The sequence below is a fragment of the Labeo rohita genome, chromosome 12 (assembly GCF_022985175.1).
Source record: "Labeo rohita strain BAU-BD-2019 chromosome 12, IGBB_LRoh.1.0, whole genome shotgun sequence".
NCBI lineage: Eukaryota > Metazoa > Chordata > Actinopteri > Cypriniformes > Cyprinidae > Labeo > Labeo rohita.
Window position 1 is genome coordinate 27,667,610 of NC_066880.1, and position 13,785 is coordinate 27,681,394.

Genomic DNA, 13,785 nt, shown 5'->3' on the forward strand with positions numbered 1-13,785 from the left:
TTTACATTGTGAGGGGGGATCTCCTCATCCACCACCAGTGTGTAACATCCACCTGGATGATGCGACAGCAGCCATATTGCGCTAGAACGACCACCACACACCAGCTTATTGGTGAAGAAGAGACAGAGTAATGAATCTCAGTATATGGGGATTGTTAGGAGGCCGTTATGTTCAGAGGCAAATTTGGGGGATTTTTTATGACCACACTGTAAAAAATAAAAAAACACAATTTGTTGAGTCATCTTAAAATAATTTGTTACCCTGCTGCCTTAAAATTTTAAGTTCAGTCAACTAAAATAAGTTTATTCAACTTGAAATGTTAAGTTGTACTAAGTAACAACTTAGATATATGTGTTTGCTAAACTTAACAGATGGGTAAGTAACCCAGCTGCCTTAAAATTTTAAGTTGATTCAACTCAAATATCTAAGTTGTCACTTAGTATAATTTAACATTTCAAGTTGACTAAACTTAAAATTTTAAGGCAGCCAGGTTACAAATTATTTTAAGTTGACTCAACAAATTGTTTTTCACAGTGCACAGATAGTCAGGACCTCGGTTTAATGTCTCATCCGAAGGACGGTGCTTGTTGACAAGGTTATTTAAGTATTAAATATGGTTATTTAAGTACTGAGTAATATTGATTAACTACATGCACTTACCATCTGGTTAGGGTTAGGATTAGGGTTTGGCTTGCATATAATTATTCATAATTAACTGTTATTATAATAGTAAATACATTTAACGTGTAACAAGGACACCTTAAAATAAAGTACTATATACAATGTTTTTCGTGTGCACAATGCTAACATAAACTCTTCTAAATCCATTTTACAGAACATTGGAATGTTTGAAAGAACAACTTTTTTCATCTTGCTCAAAGACTCATGAAAAAGCACTTTAATTTTAACATTTTAACATTTACTCTCTCCATTCAGTCCCATGCAAAGCATGCTGGGTACTAGAAATTCCCCTGTCCTGTTTTAGTAGTGTTACACTAACACAGCAGAAATTATTAATGTAGTTTCAGTGCAGAAGTATTATGTAAACCTCTGTTTAACAAATTTAAATAGATTGTACAAAATGTAATGAAGTTGTGAGAAAATGTTTAAGAATTGTTGCATTCACTCATTTTAATAATTCAGTTTGGGCAAGCAGCATTTATGTATGTGTGTTTGTATACACGTATCTACTTATTGCGTGTATTTGTACCATTCCCCCAGAACAGTGTTTTTCATGAGTAAAACAAGTCCTGTGGTTGCCTTTACTTGAAGAATTATGTTTGCTATGAAGTTAATAATTTATGTTGCTATGAAGTTGCTGAATAAATCTGGCTCTGTTGTCCCAGACAATGCAAAGCCTTGCACTACCATTCAAAAGTTTTTGAACAGTAAGATTTTTAATGCTCTTACATAAGTCTCTTCTGCTAAAACTTTGAAACATTTTTACTATTTGAAAGAACTCTCCTCTTTTTGAATATATTTTAAAATGTAATAGTGATTTCAAAACTGAATTTTTAGCATCATTACTCCAGTCACGTGATCCTTCAGAAATCATTCTAATATTCTGATTTGCTGTTTTTTTTTTTTTGTTTGTTTTTTTTTTTTTTAAACATTTATTAGTAGTATTATTATGTTGAAAACAGTGGAGTAGAATTTTTTCAGCTTCTTTGATGAATAGAAAGTTCAGAAGAACAGCATTTATCTGAAATAGAAATCTGTTGTAACATTATAAATGTCTTTATCATCACTTTTGATAAATTTAAAGCATCCTTGCTAAATAAAAAGTATTCAATTCTATAATTTATATTATAAATATCAAAAATATATATACTGAGTCCAGGCTTTTGAATGGTATAGTGTATAATGTTACAAAATCTTTTTATTTAAGATAAATGCTGATCTTTCTATTCATCAAAGAATATACTCAAATGTACTCAACTGTTTTAAACATTGATAATAATAATAATAATAATAACAACAAATGTTTCTTGAACAGCTAATCAGCATATTAGAATGATTTCTGAAGGTGACACTGAAGACTGGAGTAATGATGCTGAAAATTTAGCTTTGATCACAAGAGTAAAATGCATTTTAAAATAGATTTTAAATAGTAAAAATATTTCAGAATTTTACTGTTTTTGCTGTACTCAAATAAATGCAGGCTTGGTGAGCAGAAGAGACAAAAAAAAAAAAAAAAAACTTTTGACAAGTAGTGTATATATTGTATTTATAATATTACCTTCTTTAATAAAATGAAATAAAGTTTCTTGTTATTATGACCCATGTTGGGTCAAAAGCTTTATCTATTTATGTAGATAAACAGACACTTCTCAAATGTTATATAAAAGGTAGATTATACATATATACATTTACTGAATCTGACACTTATTAGCTTGTGCTTTCTCTTCTTCTGCCTCCAGTGTACAAGACACAGCATTTGAAAAAATGAAAGTCTTGACAAAGCACTTTGTCTACAGCGACTCCACACACATGCAGAAACACAAGAGGGCAGTTGACTTAAAGAGCTCTTCAGCACACTCGTGCTGTAATTTAAGTAATTTTCCACAAGGAATTGGGTCAGAAATATCGACAGAGAGACGAGACACATCAGAAGCCCTTCAAGCCTTCGGGAGAAATGCATGAGGAGGCTTATAATGGAAAAAAAACACACATTTATATATATAATAATGGTCCACAGAAAGCTGAAATGATGTACATACAGAACCTGCTATGCTTCAAGCATGGAATTATTTGACTGGATTTCTATATTGTGCTACTAGATTCTCATGCTGCTCTATTTGTGTTTCGACGTTTTCTCATTCCAATATAGCCAACAGCCTAAATATAGTCTGTAGTTGTTCTTTTTTTTTTTTTTTTTGGCCAAGAATTATGTTTTGATATAAAATATCCAGAGCTACTTTAATGCCTGGATTGGAAACAGACTGATTTGAATATTTCCTTGTGGATATTTTCTATGATGCAATAGCATTTTCCACTCTCGCGTTTCATTTTTCCATTAATAATAAGTTCACTTTCTTTTTTTATATAGTTTACCTCCCAGAGCATGCAATATGTAATGTGAATGCAATCTTAAAACAAGTATGCATTTGTTAAAGCTCAATATGTGAAGTCCAAGGGAGAATTTCACAAGAAGCGCTTGAATATTTCATTAGAGAAACTATGGATGGCATCGTTAAAATAAAAGAGAGAGAGCGAGAGAGAGAGAGAGAGAAAGAAAAGAAAAAGAAAAAATAGAACAACTAAGAAGCTGTAACTTAGCAACTGCTTTCAGGCTTCATAATCAGAGGATTGTGTAGGATGAACTTAAAAATATTCGAAATAGTATTCTTGTTTCTTGATGTTAACCCTGCTAATTAATTTATGATAGCTGAATAACAAAATGCTGTTTTTGTTTGATAAATTTCATTTGCTCAGACTATAACCAACAGCATACACCTGTTAACTGACTGCAAAATATAAAGAACGCTCTGACCAAATTTGTAAGAGCTCTCTTCAAATTACAGTTACATAATAGAGTCGAACATCTCTTAAAACCCAGCACAGGCACTTCACAATACCTGCCTGGAAAAGCTGTTAAACCATGTGACTTCATGCAGATTATTCCAGCGCCCACAATAGCGTCATATTGGTTCACTGAACTGTATAGTGCAATAACTACCACACCCTACAAGACTGGCATGATAGTGCTTAGACACAACGTTTGTACAGTAGTAGCATTTTTAATCTTTAAGGCAGAGATGGTGTCAGTCAAGCCCTGAGCACCACAGGCCCCTTTATGAATCATTCATCTCCAAATCATCTGTGTTCAGCTCTCTGCAGCCTAATCCAGCTGCAGCTCCAGCTCTCCTTAAGATTAAAAGTAATTAAGGGGCACAGGGAGCGATTCATGGTACAAAGAACAGCCAGACGGAGTGTACAGAGTGTCCTGAAGAATCTGCGAGTTAAAGCAGGTTGGAGAAGACAGTATACGCGTTCATTCCTTCAGCACTTGCTGGAGCAGCGTTCAAACAGTCTGTCACACAACAACAGTAATGCTTTAAGTGACTTCCTATGACAGCTGTTTTCTAGTACTTGCAAAAAGTCTGCAGGAACTGAAATCAATGACAGCGTGCAGGAGCGGGAGATAGGATACAGACTGCTATAGGAAATCTATTCAGTGCTGTTTGCAGATTTTTTTCTGCACTTTCTGCACACGGTCTGAGGTCTGGCTAAACAGCAGTGAAAATCCATGCAATTTTATATTCATATAGAACGCATGTGCAACTATAACAAATGACACGTAAAAGCCGGTGAATAGGTGTGGTAACGTGTGTGGCGAGGAAATGAAGACCCAAGTCCCTGCTAGAGAAAGAGAGAGAGAAAGAGAGAGCTGCTCATAGACGGACGGTGACGCCAGCGTTTGATGCAAGAGCGAAAGACGGTAGGCGGACCGTTCAGATGGGTCTGTTCGGGATAGGATACTGAATGCCACTTCACTTCACCTTGGCAAGAGCCAACACACCCGCCTGAAGCAGTAAAGTCAAGGTAAGTGCTGATCAAGACTGAATGCACTATTCATGTAACCACGTAAAAGCGATTACATTGGCTAATGAACATTAGACGTGTTGATATGCATCGGTTTGAAGTGATTTTTAGCTGTTAATTGATTGTATTTAATTTACACATAAGCAAAACATGGAAGTCAAACTGGCTTTTAATACATTCAACCGTCTTCCCATGTACTGTGATGGTATTGGCATCGAATGCCATTGCAATTGTATTTCGGATGCATTGTTTGCCAAATCAGATCGATATATATATATATATGTCCATAGATGCAGTGTTTAAGAATCATGCATTTTCATAACGTGTTTAAAAATTAGAAAACAGAATAAAAAGCGTGAGTGAAGTCAAATAATGATACTAAATGTTAAATACACCGTTAGAAATCTGGCACTGCTGATGCGAATGCGAGTCTGGTGCGTTTATTATCAGAGTTAGTGTGCAAACATTTAATTAGCTAACAATTAAGTTGGTCTCCACTTCTTCCCAGAGCAAGATGGGAAGGCTCGTTTGACAAGAGTTCGTCGGAAACCCCAGCAGTGACGCCCAGCTGAGTCAAACACAAAACCGCGCTGGGGGCAGAAAATCTGAGTTAAATGAATGGCGCCTTTCATCAGCATCTTCATAAGCAGCTCATCGTCAAGGATGCGGGACTCGAGAACAGCGGAGGATCAGCGCGCCTGAAGCGGGAACCACAGAGAGCTGTACAGGGTCCTGAAGACGCGCCGCGCCATGGGTATACGGCACTTTCTGCTGCTGCTCATTTATCTGGACCCTCTCAACGTGTTTGGCACGCTGACTGCCAAACGAGCCAAACCTGCTCCCAAAAGGACTCAGAAGCCGAAGGAGCTGAACGGCACCACCGTCGCGCCTTCCGCGTCCACGCAGCGGATCACCCAGGTCACGCACGAAACCTGCCTGGGCTACTACGACGTGAGCGGCCAGTTCGACAAGGAGTTCGAGTGCAATAACACCGACCACCGCTACTGCTGCGGCTCGTGTTACCTGCGATTCTGTTGCCAGTTTAAAGGCAACCGGTTGGACCAGAAAACGTGCAAGAACTACGTAAAGCCTGACTGGGTGAAAACTGTGCCCCCGTCTCCTGTTCCAACAGGTGACACTTACGATCCGAGCATGGACCAAACGAACACCGCGGTCTACATCACCTGCGGTGTCATTGCTTTTATTATAGTCCTTGGGGTTTCCACTAAAGTCGCGTATGACAAAGCAACCCAACCACCTCAGGAAATGAACATTCACAGGTGAGCTCCTCGCATTCATTATCCCAGAACTCTAGGGCTTCCAAACTGCTCCTAACAGCCTAACGAGATCAAAATCTCATTTGCATATTAGAACTTTGGAGTGATTGATAACGTTGCAAGTGGACTGGATAGAAGCGCTTCCACCATCTGCGGTATCTGCAAGATCTTTTGTTTCTCCATATGGAATATCACACATGCTAACAGGGCTGTGATCAAAATTCCAAGTAGAGTTTTAATATGCACCGGTAGCGCTAGTGCCAAGCAAACACCCTTCAGTTCTGTGTTTGGGTGGGAGGGTTTACGCTTCATTACAGACGCTTCAATTTTCCCCTTCATTTGGTGGGCACAACAAGCGCAGATTCATCACAGTGTCTGCCTGTCTGGACTCAGAACCCCACACCGTTCACGCAGGACACGACCAAGGCTCCGTGTTCATTGGCCAGTTGGTTTATTACTGGCTTGGCAACTCTGAGGCTGAGGGCTTGGGAACATTTTAAAAAACAGTTCCCTCAATCACGAGTTTGGGATGTGGATACGTTATATGCAGAAGTACAATCAGTTTCCATAGGAAAAACAGAGAAAAATGTCATAGTATAAAATAGAATTGCTGCAGTGCATTTTGCAGCCCATATGAATGGTTGGATGGAACTCAGAGCTTCACGCTCGAATCCTCTAGTACAGACTGTCTGCACTTTTCCATTTTACATGAACATCTGAATGTATAAAACATAATTTAGTCTGAAGGCTTGTTCTGGTGGCAGAAATAATATCTGCTAAAGTATTAAACTGGCCTGTATTGTATAGTATACGCTGGAACGCACAAATAAACACCAACAAGCAAACAAGCAAACTGAGAATGCATGTAATAGGAAAGTGTGCTGTTGACTTTTCCGCCAGTTCAGCTACTGCAGGGTAACAAATGCAAAAATAATTCACTTTCTCTGGTAACAGTAAACATTTACAGAGCTAACAGTGACTTTCATAATGCAGCTGTGAATTCACATCCTCTGGGCTTCCTATATATACCAGGTGCAACCCTGAGAATATTGAAATGTGGCTGATGATTAAGCATTTATTTATAGATGTTCTCCCTTTATTTCTGTATGAATCCAATGGAATTAGAGTACAGAGTAGCCAGAGGTGATCTTTCACCCAAACATTGAAAAGGTGTTGTTATTGTTGACTTCATGTCATATAGTTCTCTATTTTTCTCCACAGAGCCCTAGCGGATATTCTTAGACAGCAAGGACCCATTCCTATATCTCAGTACGACTGTGAGAACTTTGCGGCGATGAACAGCTCATCCAAAGACAACACTCCGCAGCGCACGGGCTCCAAAAACCACTACACCCCAGTCCACAGCTCCAAATCTAATCACGGTACGCAGCCTGATGCTATTCAACTGTTTGTTGAGAAGCCAAACTGAAGGAGTTACTTTTATAAAATGCATGACTGATTTACCTTAATGCACCAAAACCATCATGGGACCTCATAAGTGACTGATCTGGAATAATTACATAGGCAGCAACTACACATGCCACAACTGATTGGTGTTAGCATCTTGCTAAGCTAACAGCACGACATTCTAAAAAATCATAAAGACACATTGCATGAACAAATATTGGTTGAAAGACTAAATATTTCTTTGCATTTGATGATTTGTTTCACTGAGCTTGAATGCATGCATTCTGGGATTACTGCCTTAGCGTTTTGCCAGAACGAGACGTCAGAGCTGGCAGCATAATTAAACCAGCTACCTTTTGGAACAGCATTTGCATCTGCAGCCCTCCTATGATGTCTTAAATGCTGTCTCTGTAGGCCGCTCGCTAGGCTTTGGAACAGAGCACTGGACAACGTTCAGTCACAGTTATGATATTGGCATATATGAGAATATATCAGGGGGCTTGTTGTTGGATTGCGTATGTTGCGCTGCAGACTGTGTGCTAGACGCCTGTCAGTCAGATGCTTTATATTTAATGCCGTTCTCATCGCGGCATGTGTTTCAGCCCTGTCGCGTGTAATCCGCCAGGTTAACGCTTGGTAAACATCTGACTTCTACATGGCATATTTAAATGGGAGTCTATTATAGACGAGCCATAAAGATCCGCCTCCTCTCAGCTGTGTTTGGATTGAAGGCTGCGCTGAATTTCATTATGTTCAAGGTCAAGAGGGACTTCGCAGCATTGTTGGACGTTCTCATGAGTTATGATCGCACAAGCGGCAGTTTTGACTTGAGGGAGATAAATGTCACTCATATGGCAACAACAGCAAACCGAAGGCGATTTATATTTAAGAGCTATCCTTCTAGATGATCTACAGCTCTTGGAAACCCTAATAATGTGCTCTAAGTGAGATTTATGCTGCATGTTTTCCATATCCTCATTACAAAGTGACCTTGTAGTGCAGGATGATGTAAATGAGGGCACTTGACTCCTGACCTGGGTTCAGGGTCGATACGAGGCTGTTGAAATACACTGCAGCTCATTAGCCCAAGATCTTTAGGATCTTTTCTCCATTTCCAGAATTATCTGTTGTTGTTTTTTTAAAGAAACAGATATGGTTCAATACGAGTTTGACAGCATTTGTGGCATGATGATGATTACCTCGAAACAAAATTGATTTTGACTGTCAACAGAAGAGTTTTGTTGATGAAATCTGGGTTACAGTGAGGAAATAAATGAGGCCAATTTTGGAGGTTTTAAAAGCAAAAAATGTGAATCTTATGATTTTAGAAAAGCACTTGCATCATTCTTCGGTTAAAATGTCTGTATTATTTGAGCTGTAATGTTGTTCTCATTCATTTTGAGGTTGTATTCGAAAGTTGTATTCTCATTTGATTTTAGACAGGAAGGTTAGGTAAGCAATTATTTTTTTTTCATCCAAAATCATGTTATCTCAGTGGTGTGTGGTGGCGTTCTGCAGTGAGGAGGCAAAGTTTTTTTTTTTTTTTTTTTAAATCAAATGTAAATTCATGCCCCCCAGTCACATTTTCTTGCTTAAATAAACATTTCTTACACTATCAGAAAAAGAAAAAAAAAAATAATATTTTTTATATTTTTGTATTAACAATGTATTCAATATTCTATTTATTAAAGCCAAACATGAATCTCTTCAAGTTAGTGTTTTTAAGTTTTTTATGTTTATTTATTCCAAAATAATAACTCAAAGCAGTAACAATTTAAACCGCTGCAAATAGCGGTTATCGTGGTTCAAGTGTTTTAAAGCATCAAAGCACATATGAAAAATCAATGATTTAAAAAAGCATTTTTGGCTAATCCAGGTAATTTACCATAGAAATATTATGTTTGTTTAATGTTTATGACTGTTATAGCGCCAGCTGTGGTCCAATCTCCATAAATCTTTGCATGCTTGTTTAGAATCACTTGTCGCATGTGCTCAGCCATTTTTGTAAAGTTTTGAGTTTTCCTTTAGACTTTATAGGATTTGAGGTAAATTCAGGCAGGCCCCTTTACTAACCGACCCTGTTATAGCTTCCCAAAGGGTAAATTTCAACTTTTTAAAAAAAATTATTGGCCTAGAGAGTCCAGAGAATTATACTGCAGTTTTTTTTTTTTGTCCAGATTGAGCAAACAACCTAGGACTAGTTCACAAAAGTAGGTTTTAATATCTTCTCAATAATTTAACAAACAATTTGATTGACAGCAATGGTTCTAGAGGCAAAGTTGTCTGTAATGAGGAGTTCTATCGTATGATACGAATATCACGCATATGTGCAAAAAACTGTACAATCATTTACGTATAATCGTTTACAACTTGAGAACTGCGATAACGCCCCCCAGTGGCCGATTTCTTTCCAATTTCTCTTAGACCTTTGGGGCCGTGAGTCGAACAGGCCCACCGAGTTTCATTCCAATCAGCCTTTGTTAGCCCTGTCTAACAGGTGCTCAAATTTCGTCAGCCAAAGCCGGACATGTTTTTTGAGATACGCAAATGTCCTTGTAGACACTTATAGCACTCCGGACCAAGAGTAGCCATTTTTATGTTTTTTCCTTCTTATAGTGCCACCAAGTGGCCAAGCCCCGTGATTTTTTTCCTGAGATCTCAGATTTGGCGGAGATATCTCATTCCGTTCAGCAGTTATAGACATTTTACTGAAAGTGACCCTGTCCCTTTTGAACGTTTTGGTGCCCCTTTGCAACAGTGAGTCGAAAGTTTAACTTTTTTTTAATATTTATTAATATTCACTCTCCAGAGAATTTTTCTGCACAGGTCTGGTTTCGATTGGGCGAAAAACCTAGGACTAGTTTGCATAAAGTAGGTTTTTCAAAAAATGTGAAATACCCAATCAAATCTGAGGCGTGCATTTTGTCCAGCATGAGACATTTAAAAAAAAAGACACTTGAGCCTGCGACTGATGGTTTAGGAGTTATGAGCTGTAGTGCCCCCGTGAGGTCGATTGGGGTGAGCCTTGGTCACATTGTAGGCGGTGTGAGTACTACCATCCCTCCAAGTTTTAAGTCTCTGTGATTTTTGGTTTGGTCTGCATGGCATGGAGATCGCTAATCCGTGACCATTCCAACAATTACAATGGGGTTTCAGGGCTACACACTTGAACCCCTAATAATATATTTTATTTTTGAGCTCATGTTTAGCTATTCTTTTTAATAGTTAACTTTGAACTATTTTTACGTTTTTGGGATCATCAGTCAACAAAGCTAGGTAAATACTGGTCACAGACACCGAGATTTACTTTTAAATTCACCAAGCTGATTACTCACTAGAAACACCATTTTAAGTCTTATTTTGACGTAAGAAAGTGGTTTTATCTCAGTGTGTGAGTTATTTACTTACTTTTTAAATTAGTCTTCCAGTTAACGCCATTGTATTGTTCATTCAGACTGATTCACAAATGCAGAACGCAAACGAACACAAGAGGCGGGAATAATTGTTGGAACCAATCACAGCGAACATTCATTCATATTGCCTCCTCTCATGTGACTTTCCCCCATTCATTCTAAATTACCCCCACCAAACCCACGGTAGCCTTTAGAAGGTCTGTTAAAGCTCCGTGAGCTCAGGGGAGGCGAGAGAGACACGGTTTACAAACTGACCCATTCACGGTGCCTCACTTTAACCCAGAGCTTAGCTTTTCTAAATTACTTTTATTTTTAGTCAAAATGATTATTTTTTGTGGTATTCACCATTATGCCACAAGTGCTGTTGGATGCAGATGTATTTGCAGCTGTGTGTTCATGTAGGACGCTGTGAGCTGGAGCTGTGCTGGGTGACTTTGTGTTGTCAGCCATGACAGAGCCTAACAACATCTCATTCCCAGGGAGTGGAGCCAATATTTTTCACCAGAGACCCCCAGTCCTGGCCCGGGTCGATGTTAAGGGACAGCGACAGCCTCTACAGAAGCGTGTGTAATTGGCATACAAATTGGAGTGCGATGTACTGATAGCATCTACTGAATCAACTCAAAGAGAAAATGCATATCCACATGCCCTGATGCACAAAAGCATTTATGGGAGGAGAGTCTAAAATGAAGTTTATAAAATGATCTGAGAGAATAATCCTGGTTTTCATTGCCTGACTGTGAATAATTAGTGTTTTTATACTGTATTCTAACACTCTCTTTATGGAAGCATGCAGGGAATTATAAAATGGCAGCCGTGGGAAAGTATAAAAATGCTTCACTTGTAGCAGGATGCACACCGAAGCGACTAAAGAATGATTTGACACTGAGAAACATGCATGCATAAAATATCTGATTAGAAATATACCTGATGAACATAATAACAATGCCTCTCTACCAGAGCAGTTTTTTTTTTCCGAGTTGCCGAAGGAAAGTAGCACAGCAGCAGAGCGAATGTTCTTCTGTAGGCGTTTGTGTGTGTTTGCTCAAATATTGCTTTAAGAGATCAGCATTGCATGTATAAAATGTGTCTAGCTTATTAAACTATGATGTAATTAGTTTAATTAAGATGTGGAGCGCCAATGGGCAATTTCATAATGATATGGCTCTACACATTTTTGAACCTATTGCCTCCTCATCTCTGCACTTAGCAATTAATAGCAAAGTTGGACGGGCCATAAAATCTTAGTGCAGTAGGGGCTGTGATTTCTCCCTGCGGTTTGAGAAGCCTTACCTGCGTCCCACGTGAGCATGGCGTGTTTCTCCTCTAGCACATGTGTGTCAAAGCACAGCATCACAAGGACTCGCTAATGGTTTCCGGCTCTGAAGTCGTTATCATTTAAGCGACATCTTGGATTCTTGCCCCTATGGCAAGGTTGAGCACACTTTTTGGGATTTCCTCAGGGGGGCAATATAACAGCCTGTTAAATTCAGCTACATAGTCATGTAACGGCACAGCGTAATGAATTCTCGGCAAGACGGCTCACCTGTGCGCGAGATGCTTTGGGCTTCTCGGGGTTTAGTGTGAAAGAAGTTTATTGTGGCTTTATTGCATTCTCTACCCCCTGCCTCATGTTCATTTATTTGATTCAGAGGACTGTGTCAGATCTTTCTCTTACCTGAGTGCTGTGCTGTTGTTTTTTCTGTTTGTCCAACTGTTCCTAGTGATCCAAAGCAAAAGGCTGAACATGCAGGCTCTCAGTATGAGAATCTGTCCATCTCTGAAGCCTCTGTAAACAACATTTTAACATAGTGTTTCCTGCAGCTCAACCTTTTGATTCGTCGCCTTGTACATCCTGTTGTGCTTGTCATTTAGCTATGAAAAGAACACATTCTTGATGGATTAATTAACTATTAAGCATATAAAGCATAGTTAAATAATTTCTTAGGCCAAAAATGTTATTGTTAGTTTTGTCGTACACAAACTGCTACATGCCTTCTGTCCTCTGATTCATAGTTTAGACTTTATCAAGTAAAAGGTCTAGTATAATTGTACAAACGTCCATCTTTAGATCATGCTTCAAGTGTCTATTTGCTGTCAAATCTTTAATGATTTTTATCATGTAAACGTAAGAATAATGTTTCAAGATGAACACTTACTGAACTGAAGCAGATCTGGTCATCAGGATCTTTTGAGGAATGTTTGTTTCCAGAAGCTTTACTTTCACTGTTCCTCAGTGAAGAAATGATCTTCCCACTCCCTAAAAAAAAAAAAAATTTGTTCTAAAAAGTTATTTGTTCTTCTGTCAATCTTCATTGTATTGCATTGCATTATATGTGTTGATCATTTAAATCTCATCATACTATGACATATTATTGGAGATATAGATCGACAATTGATATTTATATCATTTTATGTAAGTATCTACTATACTGTTATAAAGATCTGACTGATTTACATTACAAGCATCAGAATTTCATCATATAAATATCTGTACCAAATGGCATATCTCTGTTTTCTTCCTCCATATTTTCACTATATTAGACTATATGAGCCATAAAAGCCATGAAACACACATGCACATTTTTTTAAAGATTTGTTTTTAGATTTTGTCTAATGGTTTTGTAACGCTCCATTTGAAAAATAGATTTTCTATCATTTAATATGATATGATAATCAGTGTACAATAGTATTGTAATGTCTATTTTCAAACATCTTTTGCATTCTACAGAATAAAGAGAAATGCATACAGATTTGAAATGGTATAATGGTGAACACATCAAATCACAACTGTAATTTTCAGGTGGATAACACATACAGTTTAAAGGAGAAGTCCACTTTCAGAACAAAAATTTACAGACAATGTACTTTCCCCCTTGTCATCCAAGATGTTTGTGTCTTTCTTTTTTCAGTCGTAAAAAAATTGTTTTTTGAGGAAAATTTCAGGATTTTTCTCCATGTAGTGGACTTCTATGGTGCCCTGAATTTGAACTTCAGAAATATAGTTTAAATGTGGCTTGTAGTTCAAAATGCGGTTGTAAACGATCCCAGCTGAGGAAGAAGGGTCTTATCTAATGAAACAATCAGTTGTTTTCATAAAAATAATACAATTTATATACTTTTTAATGTCAAATGCACATCTT

At 38.0% G+C, this 13,785-nt stretch overlaps 1 protein-coding gene across 5 annotated transcripts in view; it reads left to right on the forward strand.

Moving 5' to 3' along the window:
* The first annotated feature begins 4,407 nt into the window (after positions 1–4,407).
* LOC127174222 (protein shisa-6) overlaps positions 4,408–13,785 on the forward strand; it is a 60,400-nt gene continuing 51,022 nt past the window's right edge. For all 5 annotated transcript variants that reach the window (XM_051124555.1, XM_051124556.1, XM_051124557.1 and 2 more), the window contains exons 1-3: positions 4,408–4,545; positions 5,054–5,825; positions 7,044–7,204. In XM_051124555.1, coding sequence (XP_050980512.1) covers positions 5,296–5,825; positions 7,044–7,204 — 691 coding nt within the window. In that variant the 5' untranslated portion in view covers positions 4,408–4,545; positions 5,054–5,295. The remainder of the gene's footprint in view (positions 4,546–5,053; positions 5,826–7,043; positions 7,205–13,785) is intronic.